At 38.6% G+C, this 21193-nt stretch overlaps 1 protein-coding gene across 1 annotated transcript in view; it reads left to right on the top strand.

Moving 5' to 3' along the window:
- LOC146162512 (cysteine-rich motor neuron 1 protein-like) overlaps positions 1-19424 on the top strand; it is a 60421-nt gene extending 40997 nt beyond the window's left edge. The window contains exons 8-17 of the mRNA XM_083385451.1: positions 435-590; positions 8890-9006; positions 9540-9696; positions 10295-10419; positions 13064-13279; positions 13882-14103; positions 14680-14800; positions 15526-15608; positions 16562-16971; positions 17470-19424. Of these exons, the coding sequence (XP_083241577.1) occupies positions 435-590; positions 8890-9006; positions 9540-9696; positions 10295-10419; positions 13064-13279; positions 13882-14103; positions 14680-14800; positions 15526-15608; positions 16562-16971; positions 17470-17589 (1727 nt within the window). The 3' untranslated portion in view covers positions 17590-19424. The remainder of the gene's footprint in view (positions 1-434; positions 591-8889; positions 9007-9539; positions 9697-10294; positions 10420-13063; positions 13280-13881; positions 14104-14679; positions 14801-15525; positions 15609-16561; positions 16972-17469) is intronic.
- The last annotated feature ends 1769 nt before the right edge of the window (positions 19425-21193 follow it).

Raw genomic sequence — 21193 nt, 5'->3', positions numbered from 1 at the left:
ATATGTTTGAAGCAGTTTTTCGAGAAATTATCTCAGCAATCGTTTAATTTACCAAATCGTTGTAATCGTTTGAAGTTTTGTATTTTTTAAACCTATCGCCGCCTTTCTAACTTAACGCTGTTTCTAGCTTTTGACTTTTTTAGGTCGTCGTTTAAATATACTTAGTTATTTTATTAAAATCAGATTTTACCTATGGAGCAAAATGATTGGAGGTTGTAGTAAGACGTAATAATCATATCAAAGCCCATACAGAAGTATAGGTTTCATTTTGGAACGAATAACTTTTTTTTTTTTTCAACATCATAACGTTCAAAATGATACCTACTTCTGTATGGGCTTTGATATTCTTATTAGGTTTTACTTAATTTTTATTTTATCCCCTTTTTTCGGTTGTCTTTTTTCGCGAAAAAAAAAATCATTTTTATTGTTGCCAGTCCCTGGTTCGCCGATCTACAACCCGCGTCCGATGTGCAGCAGCGACGATGGGACGAAGTTGTACGACGTGGGTGACACTTGGAACGTGGACAACTGCACAGTGTGCGAGTGCGTGGATGGAGGAAAGAAAAGATGCAACGCGGCCCACTGCCAGGGTGAGATTATGCTGAGCCTTTTGCGTGGACTTGGTAATGGCACAAAAATGCCTGGTCAAACACATATTGGAGTTATAGTTTTGGTTGTTGTTATTTATTTGAGTAAACCTGTGTTACTCAATCCTGTGCAATTTGGTTGGATTGTCGACTGCGGTAGTTTACGTCATTGCCGATAGACCGGCAATGGAAATAAATCCCTGTTCAAACACTATACTAGAGCATTTTGGGCTTTATTGTTTTTCATTCATTTTTGGTTGTGTTGGCTTTTTATATTTGGCTGTTGATATTTCTTTGTCTAAACCAGTGTTTCTCAACCCATGGGCCGCGAGCTAAAATCGGATCGGCGTATAATTTGGTTGGGTCGATGACTGTAGTAGGTCACACATGATTAGGTTTACTGAAGTTGATTCTGAGCTATTACTTCAAAATTTAGGAAAACTAAAGAAAATGAGATGGCTCACCCTAAGTAAATTCTAATATAACTATGCTATTTGTCTTTTTTGTTTGCTTATAAAATTTTAGTGAAGAGAATTGGTTTGTCCAATCTCCCTATTACACTTACGCATTGTGTTTAGGTCAAACAAAAAGCCACAACCAAGGTTGGCAACAACAGGTCTAAACTAATACTATATTTATTCCTGTGTAATCATGCCGTTTTTGACCCACCTTCGTGAAGTTGCAAAAATACGCATTTAAATAAGCAAATTGTTTGTAAATGCGTTTCATCCATAACGCATTTCTTTATCGACCCTTAACAAGGCAATGCCTTGCTTGTCCTCTGTTTTCTGTCGAGTCATGCGACCGCCGATCCTACGCAACGATATGTTTTTTTGGCGTGCACGTTTTTCCATTTTTGGCCTCCCTTTTTGCAGCCACAAGCTGAAATATGCGACCCTTCTCCAAACCCTACTCGTATATAGCTGGGATTGTCTGCTTCTGAGTGTCGAATGCGGGCACTTTCTTGGATCATTTTCCCAAAATACGCTTTTGCGGCCGGCAACGCAGCCATTTTAAGGCCAGAGCCCCAGGAAAATCGACGTGTTCGTATGACAGATCGATTTTGCAACCGCCAAACTCAAACCCTGAAGCTTAAGTAAATCCCGCGTTTACCCGAATACTCCTATTTTGGCAAAATGACGACATTGCAGCCTCACTTAAGTGATATCTGCCTTTCAACTTTGTTCCCATTTCGGGTGCGGAGGCGTAAGACTGCTCGATGAGTGTTGTATATTCAGGATAATGGGTTGTTTTGTACTATACTCTGTAGTGGATCAGTTGTGCATGCGCCGACCAAACCATCACCTATTATGAAATGACACCTTGTTCCCGATGTCGCATGTTACAATTTGGGGCTTTTGTTGCATGAAATATAGTTTAATTGTGCCATTCTTCGATACAAATAGCTCAGTGAAATTTCAGTCAAATCAAGGTTGCCAAGGATTTCAACTCAGCGGTTCCAAAATTTATAAAAGAATTTAAGAGAAGGACCTCTTTATAGCGATTTTGTTTATCATATTATAAAAAAAATTAAAAACAACTGAATGGCAAAGTTGAATGAGATAGATGCCCTTGCTTCGCCTTTTTTAACTATAACCTAAAATAAAGTTTTTTTTTTCCTTTTTTCCCGCTTAACCATAAAAAATTACACAAGTTAAAACAAAGATTCCAAACTTCCCCTAAAAAAAGCAAGCGACGGATTTAAGTAAATGTGTCGTTATTCCTATATCCTTAACACAATATACACCTCACAAGAAAACCAAACCGCAAAAATTCACCTAATGACGCGTGAGTTTTTGTGTGTTGGCATTCCCTATCGGGCACACACCCAAAGGGGTGACAAAGCCGCCCTCTCATGTGACCCCCTTGTATTTCGGCTGCGCCCCTGGGTGCCACCCCGGGCCCTCAAATCACTGATCGAATATATCGGGGATCGACCGTTTGGGGCTCAACGGTCCGTGAACTCGTCGCCGTTTAAAACGTGACGGATTTAATCGTTTTGCCTTTGTCGGGCGCCTAATGCCTATATATACTTATTCGTCTGGTGCGTCTAATTTTGTACGCGATGCGTACTGCTGATGACTTTGCCTTTAAAAAAAGCGTAAAATTCGACAAAGGCCAGCGCGATTTGGCCTTGTAAGCGAGGATAAGCGACTTTTGTGGGCACGCGTGTTATTTCAGGTAATGAACGCCCCGGGGAAAATTAATATTCCGGGCGGAGTTAGATGCTGTGACGTGGAAAATTAATATTTAAGGCGGGATTAATATACTGTGACATTCTCAACGCGCTTTAAAATTTAGATGTCGCGGTTTTGCCTCGTGAAAGTTAAATAAGTATAGCTATAGTTTGGTGTGCATTTCTTGTTTTTGGAATGTATACATTAAACTTTACGTGCAACACGTTGTTAAAAAAGAAATACGAACATTTGCGTTTTTTTAGCGTGAAATAAAAGCTAAGAACATACAACAAATAAACAACTGCTGCCATTAACGCAAATTTATTTTTTAATTGCTTAATTAGCTGACAAAAACTTTATTATAGGATAAAAACGATCTTGAAGTCAATTATCTGCCTTACTGCTGTTATTTGCCTTACTATTTCAACTTGTTTCCTTAATTAATTTGCGCTATTTCGTGGCCCAATTATGACGTCTTATCATTGGCCGGAGCGCACCCATGTGAGAAAACACTTAGCTATTTCGCTTCAACGGATTGCTCCTGCATGTTTTAATTGCAACAATTGCAGGTTATCCGTGGACAAATTGCCTCGCTAAGACAATTGTCGGTTAAATGGCACTTGCAGCAGCAGCAATCGCCTCGCCCCTTTGCCATAAAATTGCGATTTCTTGATGCGGTCAAGCGTCGGCCTAAGCACGCACTTGATGCAATTAAAGCGTTTCGAGACTGAATTCTTGATATTATTGCGTTACGTGGTGGATTTAATGTTATTGCATTACGAGATGGCTGTGGTTATTATTGCTTCACGACTTGATTTGATTTAATTGTATTCTTTACTTGCTGCCTTTATGCAAACTGAATATGTAAAAAAGAAGATATCTCCTCGCCCTAAAGCACGTTAATGACGACAATTGCTGCCTTTATAATCGGACTTAAAAGAAGGTATCTATTTACGTTTCGAAAATGAAGCACAAAAAGCGACGGTACCCTATTTTGCACACGATTTCTTTATATACTATTAGCGGGGACTCATAAGAAATTAGATAAAACTTTTTGGGCTGGTTTTATCAGCAAACAGCCTTGGCATCGGTTTTATCTTATTTTTACCGTTCAATATATGATGAGATTGCCCATCAAGCGAAAAAACGGTCTGGGCAGAGAAGTTGCCTATAGTTTCACCGTCCAAGAAAAATGCAGGGTCAATTAACGAACAATAAAACAGAAGTGAAGAGTCGCATTGTTTCTCGCCAACAAAATTCAGATTGCTTTAAATAAAAAAACGGAGGTGAAAAAATAGTTGGTTTGGGTTTCCAACAAAAAATTTGACTCCGTTAAGGTTAAAAATGGATTTAATGCAAAAGTAACCTTTTTACGATCTGAAAATGTAACCACTCCGTATTCGAAACGAAAAAATGACCTAAAAAAATTGACCTGGATTTTCTCTTAACTAAATCAAACTGCATTCTAGCCAAAAAAATGCGAAAGTTGCACACAGAACAGCGTTACTGGGACAGAGATAAGCCGCTACGGCGGCATTCCGTTATGCCATAATTGCCGGCGAGCTTTCAATAGTCGACGGAAGCGAATAGCCGTAGTCACGACACAGCCATCAATACCGGGCGAAAGCCAGACGCCCATTTCCGTTGAAAATCGCCCGAAAAACCCGTGAATTCCGCCATGAGGCGCAATTACAGTGCCTTACCGCAAAACACAATGTTATTCAGCGCACGGTATTTGTACCGTGCTTGTATGGCGTGAATATGGGAGATTAAAATTTGAATGTTACTTATATTACATGGTTGCGCTTTATTCACTCAAAAGATAGGACTGTGCTTGACTTGGACTTTCCCAAAACCGTAACAGCCTTATTTGGCCTTCACACCCCTTACCGTGTTTAAATATCATAATATTTATCGTTTATTTAATATGGGCAGGGTTTTCCGCTACACCACCCAAAACGTGGACGGCTGGAAAACTTATAATTTCATAAAATTGAGAATATATGATTTTACATTTACAACTGTTGCTTATTTAAATATCCGAAAGAATAAGGACTTGATCACATTTCTGCGAATTATGAACCATAATAATTTACTAAGATCCTTAAAAATGAGGATAATTTAATCTTAGAAATAGAGAAGTTACGGACACTTACTCCGAAATAGAATATTTAAGCTTTTAGTGTCCTATTCAAATATTGTTTTGCGAAGATTCTTATTTCGCTCTCTTAATCAAACTATTCTTTCGAATAGCAAAATCTGCCTGAATCCGAATGGCGAAAACAAACGATTCTGGTTGCACATCATTTGTAAAGATTAAACTAAGTACAAAACTTAGTAAACCGAAAATCAGTTTGTTTTGTATGCTATAAAAAGATAAATATATTTCTCTATAAAGCATCATCAGTATCTTAATTCGAATGATTTCGCTCTTTTAATTTGAAATATTTAACGATTACAGTACGCCCGACCGCAAGTTACAATCCAGTTGTCATGAAAATGGGAGACTACACATCACCCGAAATGTGAATATTACTTACATTACACGGTTCCGCTGTAATATCTCATGCCAAGAAATTGGGCTTGGTGTACATCTCTTGACGCCATATTTGGCGATCGCGCCTTTATCGCGTAAAGGCATCACAATATGTATTCAAAGTCCGGAATGACACATGCTTCGGAATAGCTTGTTCGAGCTTCAAGTGCCCCATTCAAATTAGGTTTTGCCGGGTTCCAATAACGTGCTTCGCGTATAAACGTAAGGCGCCAATTTAAGTCGAATTAGCTGGCCGCAAATGACTTTCTCCTTTCCCTCGGTCTATTCCCAGTCGGTCGAATCTCAATGTTTATGTCCCCGGAATTCTTAACTCTCGTGAGCACAGCTGGTCAACAAGTAGGAAAAGGCTAATTTCGTCCGAATTTGGAATGCGGCGTATTTGTTTGGAGTGGAATTAAGAGGCTGTTATAACCACTCCTGTATAAAATAGGTTTGAAGTGTAATCGCTTAACACTTGAAAGTAGTTTAAAGCGATTTCCGATAAACAATGCTTGCCTTATACGTGGACAAACAGTTTAAACATCGGGAGTTTTGTTTCATTAAACTAGCTGCTATGAAAATGGCAACTATGAGAGTAGGCCTTGTGCAATACTTGACACTTTGTTTCCATGCCGATACCAAAATACGTCATTACTATGTACTCAAACAACTAAAATAGAATGAATTGGAACGTTTAGAGCAGGGGTTCTTAAACTTTTTTCACTGCGGACCCCTAAATTTTTTTTTGCTTTGCATGGACCCTGGTAGGCAAAAAATGCTCCAAAATGACGTCGTAAATTGACGTCACAGTACAAATAGACTTCATAAATCTGTTATTTCGGTACGAAAAATGCGAAAGTTAAATGGAGTCTAACTATACATTCAGTGCAAAACCGTTTAATTTTTAATTAAAGTGTTTTCTTTAAATAAATAATTACTTCTTAAATATACACTAGTTCTTTAATTAGGCCTTCACGGACCCCCTAAAACTAGTTCACGGACCCCCAAGGGGTCCATGGACCTCAGTTTGGTTCTCTCCAGTTTAACCTACTATTTTGTGTTTATAAATTTACGTTTCAGGGTAGAATCGCTGCCTTTTATCGCAAATCATGGATGAAATTCATGTACTAATTTGTTACGTGATCGGCTCTGATATTTTCCTAGTATCGGGCGAGAACCGATACTACCACTTGGCATTGGACATCGGCCCCGATCCGATATTATCGTTTATAACAATGGAGACTATGATTTATTCTAATTTATCTACAAGGCCTTGTCAAAAAATTCCAAAGCTGGTTCGGTTATGTGCATCCGGTTTATAGAGAAGGGGAAAGTTTATTTATTGCTTGCTCGAAAAAATTCCAAAAATCCTCGAAAGTCGTCGTTGTCGCGACACGCTTGGCGCGTGATGACAGGTGCGACAAAGCGACACGCGACATAATGACAGGGGCCGCGAAGGTCGCCGTTTCCTGTCGCCGACCGCGCGTCGCTCTTGATGCGAAGCGGCATTTCCGCAGCCACTATTCAACAAACAACAGAGATGGGTCAAAATGTTCACCTTTTTTGCAATGAGTCAGATTTTTTTAGTTCTTAAGAGTTTTTCGACTATCAGGAATGTCCGATTCCAATTGGTAGCGTGTCTACATAGTCCGAAATTATTATGGTAATGGTGCATCAAGATGAACTTTGGTTTACCACCCAAAATAGCTCTTTCTATGTGAGGGAGTGTTTTTTTTTCATGAAATAAATCAACATTTTGAAGTAACAAGGCTTCTATTGACAAAAGCTTTCCCTTTGCAAGTTTTAATTTTTTTAATTTGGAATATTTGAAAATAGTGCCGCAAAATATAGACTGCCCACAATTTTAGGGACTGTTATTGGAATAAAGTGCAAAACTATTCACAATCATGGATGGTATGCGTATTTAGGCCATTTCGTTGATTTAATTTCCCATTTTTAATTAAATTAGGATTAGTAAGTGTTCGCTTTTCAAGTTAGCGAAACTGCCTGTTTGTTGGGACAGGAAAGCCTGCCGATTTCAAAACGGCTGAACAATCTGGCCAATTTTAGAGATTTGCTATCAATCCGTCGACAGATGGCGGCCGTACATATCCGCCTCTGGACGGCTGGAGTGCTTTAGCACTTAAAAAGAGAAACCTTAGTTGAGAAAATCTGGCGACTGTTATCCGTGATTGCAGTTGTTTCGGCTTTTTCCACATAAACTTGAAAAATCGTTGAGTTCTTGTGCTGCACTCGTTCGAAAATTTTAAATGGTTAATTTTAGGCGAAGTTTCTCAACTCATGGTTCGCGACTCTAAATTGAGTGGCCGTTTAATTTGTTTGGGCCGCCGACTGCAGTATATATATATAGTTTTATATGGTTAGGTTAATTAAATTGATTCTGAGCAAGATTTCTCCAAACTTGGGAAAACTGCAGAAGCATCACGAAAACGTGGCTGATACTAATTAAATTAGAACTTATTTATTGTAATTTACCATGATATGTTTGCTCACAAAAAGGTTCAGTGAAGAGAAATTTTTCGCCAAAGTCTCGATGTTCTGTACTTACGTTTAGTTTTTGGGTCGCGGCAAAAAATGATTGAGAAACACTCACTTGACTTATAAGAACAGCAACAATCGTTCTCGTAGCAATTTAAAAATTCTAAGCCAGACCATCAAATAAAATTGTTTTGAAAAAGTTTCTGGAAAACTGGAAAACCGTAAAAAGCGTCCCTTGTCGCATTCGAGTGCGAAATTTGGTGTGACGGGCGCTGAAATATACCAGGCCGTGTCGCCCAGATCCGATTGCGTCTTACCTTATCGCCCGTTCGATTGAGATTGTGACCTCACAATTACGATTGTCTTATCGTCGCCTTTTCGCGACGGCGCCCCGCAATCTCGCCAAGGGGTTTCTCCCCCCGGGTTGCTTTTCTCGATTAAGCATCAACAGCCGACTGACGTAATGTTTTATTTTATTTCTTTTTGTAATGTTGCATTTCCACTGCTAAGGCATAGGACTGGAGCCCTGTATAAGCTATTTAGCAGACCACACAACACTTTAAATTAGTTGGCTTAAAAACATATAAGTATGTTTGTCAGTCGTTACATATTCAAAAGGCTCCACAAAGCTTTAAAAAGATTCGAAATGAAAAAGTAGAACTGCGGTTACAGCTATGGGGACATCACCATTTCCAGCAAAAAAACTATCAAAAATGTTTATGGGAAAATGAGTTTTTCTTTATTAGTACGTTTAAAATGCTACCTACACAATTCTGTATGGCCTTTGAGTTTCTTACCACGGCTTACTACAAACTCAACTGTTATGCTCCTGCATCATGTTTTTATTTTACTTTTAGGTTTTGTAGCTTACGTTAGCGTAACTCCAAGGTTATTATTTTTATTAAAATCCACTAGATCTTTGGAAATCTTTTGGCTCTTTTTGATCTTATGATATGGAGTGCATCAACGATACGATATGCTAAAAAAGCACATACTTTTACTATTTTATCAACTATTCTCGTGTATTAAAAATTTGCAACATTCCAATTGATCAACAAAGCCGTAAACTCAATCATCTTTGTTTCCATAGAAACAATCATCACCATCACTGCTCCGGTGTGTCCGAGTCTGGACGATTGCACGCTTGAGTGCCCCCACGGTTACCGGGTCAACCAACAAAACTGCCGCGTGTGCGCATGCGTCAAAAGTGAGTGTGTGTTTTTGTTAGTTGTAGGCTTTCGCTGTGTTTGGAGCGATAACGTGTTTTGTGGTGTTCAAGTGGATCTTGAACCACGCAAACAACGGTCGTTTTAGGTGGTTTCAATTAAAATCGCATTGAATTCCAACATAAGAATTTTGCTTAAGTAACTTTACCTCATTCTGTGTTCCTTTCAATATCTATATTAAGCCAACAGTAATTTACTAACATTTATTATTTTGATCTTCCAGCAGAATATATAATAGATCGATCTATTAATATTCTGCTGGAAGATCAACACTCCGTTATATATTATGCCTGGCAACAATAGCTTATTTCATTTATTATTTTGTTGAAATGAGCTTTAAATTTGAATATATTGGTTAATTATGCTATTTTAGTGATTTTCGTAAAGCGATATACGCTCTTCGGGTAATTATATAAAAACTGCTTAAACCTCATATAATGCACTTTGCCTCTACCGGGTTCGAACCTTAGACCTTGGGAATTTTGCTAGTTTTGAACGTTACCTCTTTCCGCAGCCCTGTGTCCGTCTCTTTCCCACTGCAAGTCCCATTGTCCCGGTGGCTACATGAGGGACAGTGACGGGTGCCCGACTTGCCACTGCCTAGTCGTCCGAGCTGGCACTGGCAACTGCCAGAAGCTGGACTGCTTCAAAGATTGCCCTTACGGATACAGGTACGTGATTGGATTACGAATTCGGCGTTTGGGTTAAATATGAAGCTTTAGCTGTCTAGCTCACAAAGACAAAAATATAATAGGTCGCCGTCGAATGTCTCCTGAGTCGCTCTTGGTTTATTTTCGCGCAATATTTATTTACTAGAATCATTCGCCACATTAATCGTACTGGTATTTCAGGTCAACCATGGTAAAAAATATTTCTATTTGTATGATATAAAATCTATGGCTGTTCCAAAACTACCTTTTTATAATTTAAATTTGTCCAAAAAGGTACAAGGTTTTTCAAGAGTCTCAAACAACCTTGTCAATTCTGTTTTAAAATCAAGTTGTTTTGGATTGTTTATAAACCGTTTCGTTTGGATTGCTTGTAAACCTTAATAAATTACTACTAATTGTTTGTTTGCTTTAAAAATTATGGCCGTTCAAAAAATGGCCTTCCAATTCTATTTTGTTTTCGTATCATGTGTTAAAATAAAAAAAAAAACGCTCTAGAGTCTAAAACAACCTTATCAATTCTGTTTTAAAATCAAGCTGTTTGGATTGCATATTAAACCTTTACTCGACCAACGATAAAATTTCACTCGTACCCGTGCAGAAAGCAGAGGAACGGCTGCGACAGATGCCGCTGCAAGAGATGTCCCTCCAACGATCAGTGTCAGAAACAGTGCAAGTTCGGTTTGGACCACGACATGTTCGGTTGCACCATCTGCAAGTGCAAAGGTACGAGCAGTAGGAAAAAGTGACTTTTTGCGGTATCACTTAAAATACTTTTAACAATCTTCGTAAATGACCGTACTTTTCGAATTCTAAATAGGGTAATCAAACCTATAGCTTTATACTTTGAGCTGATGAAGCATGGTTGTACGAAAGTACTTTTACTAGCCGCTGTTAGATATTGTACGTCACGCACCCTTGAAGCGAAGAAAAATTTGTTTTGTGTCAGGTTTCCATTTAGTTTTAAAGCATTCACTTTGTTAATTTCCTGGGGTTTGACAAAAAATTGAATTTGGATTTTACCTGTTATTTGTTGCAAATAACATCACCAACTGACGCTCTATGTTATACCGTTTCAGACGACTTATTTAACTGGTTGAAGTCATTTAACTCTATTAGCAAAACAAGTTAATAAACTGCAACAAAAGGAGGTTAATTCAAACTATCATAACATATCGTATATTTAGCTGTACACTCGTATCCGTTGTAATCCAGTAGCAAACTAAAAAATCAAGTAGCAAACGAAAATGCCAGTAAGGTAGTAATGTGGCAGTGTGCTTATTGGGATATCACTCAAGTATTTCACATTTCAACAGTGCGGGAAAAAAGTATGGTTCGATTTAAGTCGGCGGTGTTGAAATTCGTTTTTTTTGGGAGGCAAAGTAGACTGTATTGACGATGTTATATGATGGATAGACTGACTGTCTAAAAATTTCAGATGTTATGAACGCCTCGGCTAAAAATACAGTTATACGCTGAAAAATAGCGAACAACACACAAATCCGGGATGCAGTACCCAGAACGTTACTAAATTTTCAATTTTATGAATTGTCAAAATGAAAATATAAAGGTCGCTTAACGCTTTGTTAATATTGCTCTTGGTCACGGCCCTTGTTGTAACCAGAAACTTATTAGTGTCGGGCACTTCAACTCAAAAGAAATAAAATTTCGAGACGTGTTGCCCAAATAAACTCGCACATTTCCTCACGGCATCTCAAATCGAACACCTGTCTTTGCGGTTCGGCTACCCTTTAATAGGAGCCATAAACTCGACCCCAAATAACCCCGTGACGAATTGCGACCTCGAGTACCCTCTGGAAAACACGCTCTTGCCTTGGCGTTGCGTGTTGCTCTGTAAGATTAGAATTCGCGGTCTGGATTGAGTCTCGACTTACGCAGCTTTTGATTTTTGACACAATAGACCGCTTTATGATGTTGCGACTCACAGGTGCTACTATTACTGTTGTACTCTACAACTCTTTCGGATTGTTTAGGATTTCTGTGGTAGCTGTGTGGTATTTGCGTTTATAAGTTCACAAATATTGGTATATTTCAGGATTTGCATCGTACAATCGGAACTTGACATATCTACGTATAATTAAAGTTCGAAATTCGATACTTGAGGTCGTTAATTGTTAGCAACGGTTATCCGATCCTTGTTTAATATTTGTCAAAGGTAGAAAAAAGAGAAAGATTTTGCCAAAAAATTTCGATAAAATGTGGCGTGAGACTCCCGTAAAGGCAGCCAAATATTATTTGCACAAAAAATAAAAATAAAAAATCTCTATAGCGCAATGACAAAGAACAGCTTTGACTGGGACTCTATCCTCGAAAAAATTGCTTCCATGAGAATATAACTTAGATTATTTGCTTGCTCTTTTAATATTTAATTAGGCGATTGGCATAGACTTGTCTTAGGCCTTATCGTGGCCGTGCCACACCTGATTACAACCGCAACCCACTCTCCAAAAGCAAACAACTCCAGTCAAGGCACGCTTGCCACGTCTTGCTGTGATATGCGCGTCCCTTTTCAGTTAAAGCCTGTAGCAGGATTGCTGGGTTATTATCTATTATCAGTCTCTCAGCCGAGATTTAGAAAGATTGAAGTCTTGAAAAGCCCCGTAAGCTGTCTCATGCTACGCCCATACACAAGGTTTAAAGAATTTAGAGCGAATTAGCGCCTGTAGATCTCGATAATGTAACGACGTGTTGGTTTTCTTATCATAGGGGAAAATGCAGAGCGTTATACTTTCCATATTGGGCTAAATAAAGAGTTTTGTTGCGTGAGTCCGGAAATCAATCGAGTGGTATATCACAAAGCAAAATCAATGTTAAATAAGACTGTTTTTTTTCAAATTTTAATCACAAAATTCGGTCGTTTTGCGATTTATTTTAAATAGACGATATTTCAGTCTACATAACTTGTTCTCGATAATAGGACCTTAAGGTGGAAATAGAGAAATATTGCAGACCTATTAACCCATTTGTTTAGCTTAATTATGTTATATTTCTCGATAATTATAATAAATCTTAAGCAAAAAAGGTCGGTTCAATCGACAGCATCTCGATAAAGACGTTTCGAAGCGTACTTTGTATCATCAACAGTTAAAAAATATATTTTCTTCTGTAGCAAAAAGAGGCCAGATTCTCATAGTTTATGCGTAAACTTTTACGTATCGTTAGAAACAAATTGTTTGGTATTGTTTAGTTTTAAACAGCAGTTAGATTGATATAAGGGATGGAAAAAATGTTTTTATAATTTTAATACCTTACGCTTTATAAAGGTACCAAGGATTCGCGACCTTTTACGTAATTTTTCTACTTCTATCCTGTTTCTAATCACCTAATCCTCATCTTCTTCTTCCCGCAGCATCCCGTAACTCCTCCACAGTAAGCGTGGGAGGCAAGTCGTGTCGCGACCCGGAGGTGAGGAAGAGGCGGGACGACGGGGAAGTGTGGAGCAGTGGATGCTACTTCTGCATATGCAGAGGAGGAAGAGTGATGTGCGATCTCCTGCTGTGTCCTGTCCTACGATGCTCCAACCCGGTCGCAACGGAGGGATCTTGCTGTCCTTCCTGCCCCGAAGGTGAGTGCCTGGGATTTTTCCTCTTTTCGGCTATGACAAGAGTTAGGACCAGAATTTGATTTAATTGAAATTGAAGTAATTATTTCTAGTTTTTAATGTAATTGTAATTTAATTGAGGCATTTTCCTTCTGTGTAATTCTTATTGTAATTATATTTGCTAAAATTTTGACTCAATACATTGATATTGAGAAAATTGAAGATTAGGCCTGGTTAGGACTATCTTATACTCATCTAAAATCTAGAACAGGGTTTCTTAAACTGGGATAATTTTAAAGGGCCTATGAAGGACCAATTAAAGTCTTACATTTAATTCGACTGAATATTAAAGAATTTTGTTTTATTTGTTAAGCTATTTCTTGAGTACAGTTGTGGTTTAAGACTAGGTTCCGCTTACCTTATTTAGTATCCTAATTATTGACCCCAATCCTTAACTACTGTTCTGTTTCTAATTTGTTTTTTAATGTTAAATGATTTTTGTTACCTGTAATGTTATTTTCAATAGGATCAGACTCTGTTTAATTTCATACTGTGAAGCAAACAACATAAAAGGAAACGATAAACCCAGCTCTATTTACTGTTAACTGTATAAAATTTCGGCTCAGACCTTTCGGAAAGCACCACTCAGCTGATCCCACACTCCCTCTCTTGCGTGCTACCTAGCGGTGGGCGTGTGCTTGAAGGCGAGACGGTAGTGGGCGCTAGCTGCGTGACTTGCACGTGCAACAACGGCGCCCTTTACTGCTCCAGTGTGCGCTGTCCGAAGGCTCCTGTGTGTGACAGCCCGGTCATCGTTGAGGGCAACTGCTGTCCAGTGTGTCCAGGAAGTAAGTGACCTATAATAAGTTTTGTTTTGGAAAAAACAAATATTAAATTTATTTAAATTTGATCTAGTTAGTCGTTATTAGAAAAACCGTTTATTTTCTGTAGTGCATTATTTCAACCTTTATCTCGTTTGGGAAACTATGTTATTTTATCACCTTTTTCAAAGTTCAATATGTCGGCATAGTTTGTTTAGATTTTGGTTCACTGCTTTTTGTTTTGATCAAGTGTTCAGTTTTAAGAATAGTACGCAATGTTAAAAGTTCTACATCGTTTAACTTCACATTTATCATTAAGATTAATGAATTTAACTTTAAATTTGATTTTTTGTCGATTAATTAGATTTGTTTTACAATTTGTAATCCTATAGTTAGCAAATTTGCTGCATTTTTGACTAAATTATCGACTTTTAAAAAGCACTGTTCAAAGGAATTTCTAACTGTTTGGATTTCGTTATAAAATCTTGGTTTTAAATTTATTTCCCACTTGAAAATTGTCCAAATAATTAATAGCAATAAAACTTTAACGGACACAAACTGTATTAAACCGCAAAATAATGTGGTTAAATTCTAATTTCGCAGAACCTAGGATTGTGCACGGCATCAAGGCCTGTCGGACACCTTCGAATGACGTCATCAAAAGCGGCGTGACGTGGCAGAAAGACGCGTGCACCAATTGCGTGTGCGAGAACGGCGACTTCAGGTGAGCAGAACGATTCTCCCAAAGCCTTTCGGTTACCGTATCTATGCCGTAAAAACGATGCACAGTGTCGCCTTTGTTTGCGTTTCCGATAAGAGGCGTGAAAAACGCGTGGGATTTCTTAGCTCCCTCAAACTTTTAATGATTTATCGCCCTCCTAAAGCCTGATTAAGCTCCATCCAACTTTTAATTATTCCAAGATTATTAGTTGAGCCTTGGCTCTATTGTGTCCGCCTTTAAATGATTTTGTTGCATTTATACATCACAATAGGCCGAAAAACGTTGTTTTATTTCGACGATTTTTACATTATCGGCAGTATTTTGCTTTCAACCTTTTTTGAAACATTGTTGTGTAATACAAACTATTTGGCTCGTGACATGGAAGATGAAACGTGTTTTCATTTTTTTTGCAAATTTGATTGATATAATTATTGATTAATTACAATTGTTAAGACTTAGATACAATAGATTAAAATAGCCCAAAAAATGTTGGCAGTCAAACGTTAAAAAATTAGATTGGGCCAATTTTCGCCCAACAAATCAACCCCTTATATATCCACAATAACAAAAATACCCAAGGGCGTTGAAAACGATACGTAATCCTACTCTGGGAAGCGTTTCAAAGGTGTCGCATTACATATCGCCTGGGCCGTGAGAATTAGCGTTTACGTATCTTCGCTCGCTTATCTGCGAATTAATTAACCTTATCAATCGGCTTTGATTGACAGGTGCGTGGACCGGACTTGCCCGACAATGGAGCATTGTGACAAGCCAGTGTTACGTCACGGAGAGTGCTGCAGTTCGTGCTTGGGTGAGTGTAATCCTTTAGGTTGTGGTTTGAGGGGATTGCATAACGTTCGTTTGTTCTGAACGCACGACTTGCCACTGAGGCGTGAAGTGTGTTGCGATTGTGTTTGGATTAGACAACTATATGATGGGATAGATTAGTGGTTTACAACCCATTGTTTTAATGGCACAATGAAGGGTAAATAAATTGCAGCAAACTTAACTAGCGTTTCCGCTGAGTTATTTTGTGTGATGCCGCATTGAACAGAATTAAATCAACACACAATCAACTCTTTATTCTAAACGGCACTCCGGTTGGGAACCAATGGAATAGATGTTCCGTTCAAAAACAACATGATTTTAGGGTCACTGATATATAAAATATTACTTAAGTGTGGATCGGGAAATAACTAGTTCTGTTTAGAGATTTTTTCGAAACATATTTGTTGAAAATAAACACAGTTTTACTTGACAATAAAAGACACACACACACATATGTGTTTTAATAACAACGTTGATCTAGCCCCTCGGAAGCTGCTTGTTGACCAACGATTTTACGTGACACGTTTAATATAGGCTACCTATATTTCTGTACGGGCTTTGATATTCATTCTACATCTAACTACAAACTGCTTTATGCTTTGAAATTCGAGTTATGAAAATAAATGGTAAAATTATCTGGTAACTAGAAGTTCAAGGAACACGTAATAAACAAACAGTTAAAACATACAGGGTTTTCTATGAGTAACTTGTCGACCTAAAATTATGGCATTTCACAAACGCTGACCAGCATACACGTGTCGTACAGTCGTACACATCTGTATATTCAGATGCGACACAAATTGATAGCGGTGCAAAATGTACGCGAAATATACAACTTCAAATCTCAGTTCTTCCAAGATATGAACTAAAGCCAATTGTTGAGCAAATCGTATTTACAAAACGCAAAGCTCTAACTCTCTTATTTTCCACCAACAGTTACCAATTCTACGACGATAGGCTTCGGAATCCGCAAAGCCTGTCTGGACCCGAACGGCGTTGTGTACCCCGACGGCGCCTCATGGAAGGGGGAGGGCTGCGAGCGGTGCGCATGCACAGACGGACAGCTCAGCTGCGCCCCCAAACGGTGCCCCACCATCCCGCCATGCCACGGTGGCCTTCTGGTAGCTTCGGACGACGGCTGCTGCACAGTGTGCGAGGCAGTGGACGGCGGCATGGGCGCAGGGCAGGAGGTAGACCCGCTCTTAGTTGAGCCGAATGCGGCCGAGAGCAGATGGACTGAGATTGCGATTGGAGTTGGAGTTCTAGTGCTTATTTTGGCCGCTGGACTCGTCGCCGCCTTTTTCCTGCGAAGGCGATGCACGCGGCACGTGAACGGACGCATGAAGGTAATTGAGGTGCCGAAACGAATGCTAAAGTCGCGCTGTTTTCTTTATGGAAGCGTTTGGGAGGAAAATTAAAATTTGTCAACGCTAGTTTGTTTTTTACTTATTTTTCATTAAAAATCTTCGGGTGACCAACTGTAAAATCTCTGTTGGAAAGCAGCAAACAATATTGATTCACCAAACAGTGTCTCCATTTAGATAAAAATTTAAGTATGAAATAAATTCGCTATTGCATCATTAAAGTGAACAAATAATCAACTAACTCGCCAACTTTATTTAGGTGAAGAGTCGCCCGTAACATTACCCAGTGTTACCAATATACTGTATCGTGTTAAGTGATCCTCAATTGCAAAGTTTTCTACTTGTTTTCTCATGTCAATGTCCTAGCAACATAAAGCCATATTTTAATACCTTTTAATTTAAAAATGACAAACCATTGATTTCACATCATGAACAACTACCCAACTCCTTTTTTTAAAACTATTTTTAATTTCTTCACAGGATTTCACCGACGACTCATCCAGGCCGCTGAGTTCCCCGAAGCGTACGTCACGCCTGACGTCATCGTCCAAACTTCTTTCTACGTCATCGGAGGGGGGCGACAAGCCCGTGCAAGTCTGAATTCTCGCCGGAGCTATGAGGAGGAGAGCACGCAATGTGTGACGTCATCATTGGTGCTTTCATTTTCTCCACGAATTGTCTTATGACGTCATCCGTAACCTGGAGCCCGGGATTAACACCGTACGAGCGTCACTATGACGTGATAGTCGCGATTGTCTTTTGTTGCGTCGTTAGTTTTCGTTGCCCTTTTTTTTTCTTTCTGTTCGTGGGGGTGGCGGCGTGACGTCATGACACGACCGCGAATGGAAGCAACCGACAAAAAGGAAGACACAGAAAATAGTTGGGCTTTTTTTAAATAGAGTTAAAACTTCACGAAGCATTTTAACCGGTTGAGATACGTGTACATTGGAAATGTTCAGTTCTTTTGAAATGAAAGCTGATGGGTAAAACTATTTATTTGTAGTTGAAACACGCAAAATAATGTAAGAAAATTGTTAGATAGCATTTTTGACGAAAAAGGCTTTTAAATTTGCAGTTTAAAATGCTTATCCTAATGATTTGGGTGTAAATTTATGTTTATTTGCAGTTTAAACAGGCATAGCAACTCGAAGACTGACTTTTTACATAAGGAACCACTTTTGTTAATGTCGAATTAAAAAAAGATATCGCTTTTTACATAAAAAAACATATTCATTAAGTCGAATTTCCTCTATGGCTCATCTAAACTTGAAAACTCCTGTCTTACATGGTGGCAAATTTATTTAACAAGAAAAAACTATTGCGTTTTTCACAGCGTCCCTGCACTTGTGCTTGTACAGACGAGCTTGCGCATTATTTACCCCCTCCCCTTCCACCCCCTGCGACAGAATCACGTAGCCGCGCCATCTTACCGTTTTCCTGTCCGCTTTCGATTTTTTTGTACGATTTCTATCCTTTCCCTCTCTGACCACGTCACATTAGCGCGTCGTTTTCGCGTCGCTTATCGCCAAGCGCAGATTCTCTGAACATTTCAAGGTCTATCTGCTCGGCATAGCGGACGCGGAGTCGGCGCAATTTAGTTCCTTACCTTGTTTTTTGGGCGTCTGACCAAACGGCAATCCGGCGGGTGAAGTCGCCGGTTTTGAAACCCGTAACGCGTAGCGGTATCGCCCCCTAGTGGACCAAATTGTCATCCTTTCGTATAATCTTCCCGTTGTTGCACCAGAGATCTATCTATACGACCGACTCCGATCTTTGCAGAAACTTTGGAAAGACATTAAATCGTTTGTTGCAAAGCTTTAACGGATTTTTCATGTTAGCGTTATTGTGTTTTGTTCGTAGTGGAACCGAAGCCCGTTTTGTGCGCAGGTGTATAGACGAGAGAACCAGCTCTGGCGTGAACGATTTACTTCTTTTGCGTTTTTGCAGTGCCTTATTAAATAGCTATTTATAAACCTTAGGCATAGGATACGTTTTTTTTCTCTTTTTTTTCATCGTCGTTGTTGTTATGTTTGTTGTTGTTTTTTTTTTATGTCGTTGACGATTTCTTTTCTGTTGCTGATCTTTTTGCCTATTCGAGTGTTTCGCATTGTTGCCCATGTGTTAACTCCCTGGCGCCGCCTGATGTCAACAAATCGTTATGTTTCGCTTCCGCAAGGTGTCGCCAATATCCGCGAAGTCGCCGTGTTTCGGCTTCGGCATTTCGAAATAACAACAGACCCGGAAAATGCAGTTTTTTTATCCCCGCTGATACGTTTAACGCGCGGGAAAAAGTTTAGCACCGAAAAGAAAAATTATATTTTATCAAAAACGAAACGCGTCTAAATATCCTGATTGTTTTTTATGCACTGTGACAATAGATCTTGTTCTTCTCTTTTGCTCTTCTAACCCTACCAACAAAAAAGTCCTTCCCCCCCCCAAATAAATACAATTTTGGTTTTATAAATTCTAGAAAAAATTAACATTAGTGGCCCACGATAAGTTTTACGCCTATAAAAAGCATAGCAGCAAAAAAAATGTAAATTTTCTATATTTTGTCTGCAAAATACCTAATGGTACAAAACCGTATTTATTGTTAAAAAAAAACGAAATAAAGCTTCGATTTTCTTCGCTTATATTTTGCTTCCCTATATTTGCTGCGTGCTTGATGCCGTAACAAACAATTTCCGTGCTTTTTTTCTTGTTGCTTGCGTTCCAAAAGTTGTTTTTCTCTTTATCCTTGTTGCGTTTTTCTCTCGTTTCTGATCGCGCGCGCATTTGTCCTGACACGGATTATTTGGTTACTTGTAGATTTCCAGGTTTTGTGACTTTTTGCCAAATAATGTTTTTTTTCTCACAAAAAAGAGCGTATCTGTCGGGTACGTCTCTGTCGCTATCACGTGCTGGCGGTCAATGCATTGAAACAAATAAAAAATTCGTAATATTCCAATTGTGTGTTGTAATTATAGTATATAGGCTTATCTCAGATTTTTGATGTATGCATCCCACACATGTCTAAAAGGCTTGGAATTAGAGCATTTGTAATTTTAAAGGTTTAGCTTTTACGCAAGTTTTTTAGCCTTTCCAGAAAAAAAACGCTCAAAGGTAGAATCTACTGTTAAACATGTCTGTTTGTTTTGCATAGGGACGCGCGATACTTGATTTTCGATACCGACGCCCGATATATTTTCGGGGGAAAAAGTACCGAGATCTGATCCCATACCAAATGATATTAGCACTATTGGCGAATAAGCAAATTAGATCTAATTGAAAAGTGGATTGGTTACAATTTTCAGCATATTAGCCAGAAGTTTTCTTTTTGCGCCTAGACGCCTATTTATCTCAAAAATACTTTAATGTAGCACTTTCTCAGAAATTCACCTTTTGAAGTAGAAAACTCGACACAGGATTCAAAACCAGGCTGAAATAAGTGTAACTGGGTTAGCACTGACACCACCCGGGTATCGGAAGAGCACCAATACGGCCACTTAAATTCGGAACGGAGCGGATACCCAATGCCACCGGATATCCTTCTTTAATGTGTCATCTTGTAAAGTATTTGTATGCTCTTTTATATTCAGTAATCTCATAAACATGAAAATAAGACATTGCGGTTGGGTGGGCCCATTGCTGACATTCCTGTTAAAATAAAGTAAAAAAAAAAGAGGATAAAATAGTCAAAAAGGTTAGGTTCATTAAAAAAAAGTCGTTGAGGTTCTGCTGTAGCACACCTAATATCACTGGTGTAATTTTAATGATGTGATTAAACCAAAATTTTCTATAAATTTATTAACAAAATGACTAGTATTGGTGCCGAATTGGATACGACTGATGCGATCTATGATACTACTACCTGAATAGTGGTTTGTTTACAAAATTCCAGCGTTCCGTTACCACGTATTTTAAATCAATTAACGCTGTTCTTAAAACTCTTTGTGAGTTGTATTTGTCATAAACAAAACCATTTTGGTACTCCTGACAACGAAAATTAATCCAGACCAAGGTTTTATTAACCGCTAGACATGAACAAGACACTTTTATGAAATTAAATAGTTGTTAAAGGCTGTAAACAAGTTATTTTGAACTTTTTTAGCTTGTGGCGCACTTGAAATGCGGCACACTTTCTAAAAACATGCTTAGAAATAATTTAAACTTGCATATTTCAGGTATTATTACACAATACACTGCAAGACATTAGTTATCTATG

This window comes from Ascidiella aspersa, chromosome 3, assembly GCF_963924565.1.
Source record: "Ascidiella aspersa chromosome 3, kaAscAspe10.2, whole genome shotgun sequence".
NCBI lineage: Eukaryota > Metazoa > Chordata > Ascidiacea > Phlebobranchia > Ascidiidae > Ascidiella > Ascidiella aspersa.
This window is presented reverse-complemented; position numbering and strand designations above follow the sequence as displayed.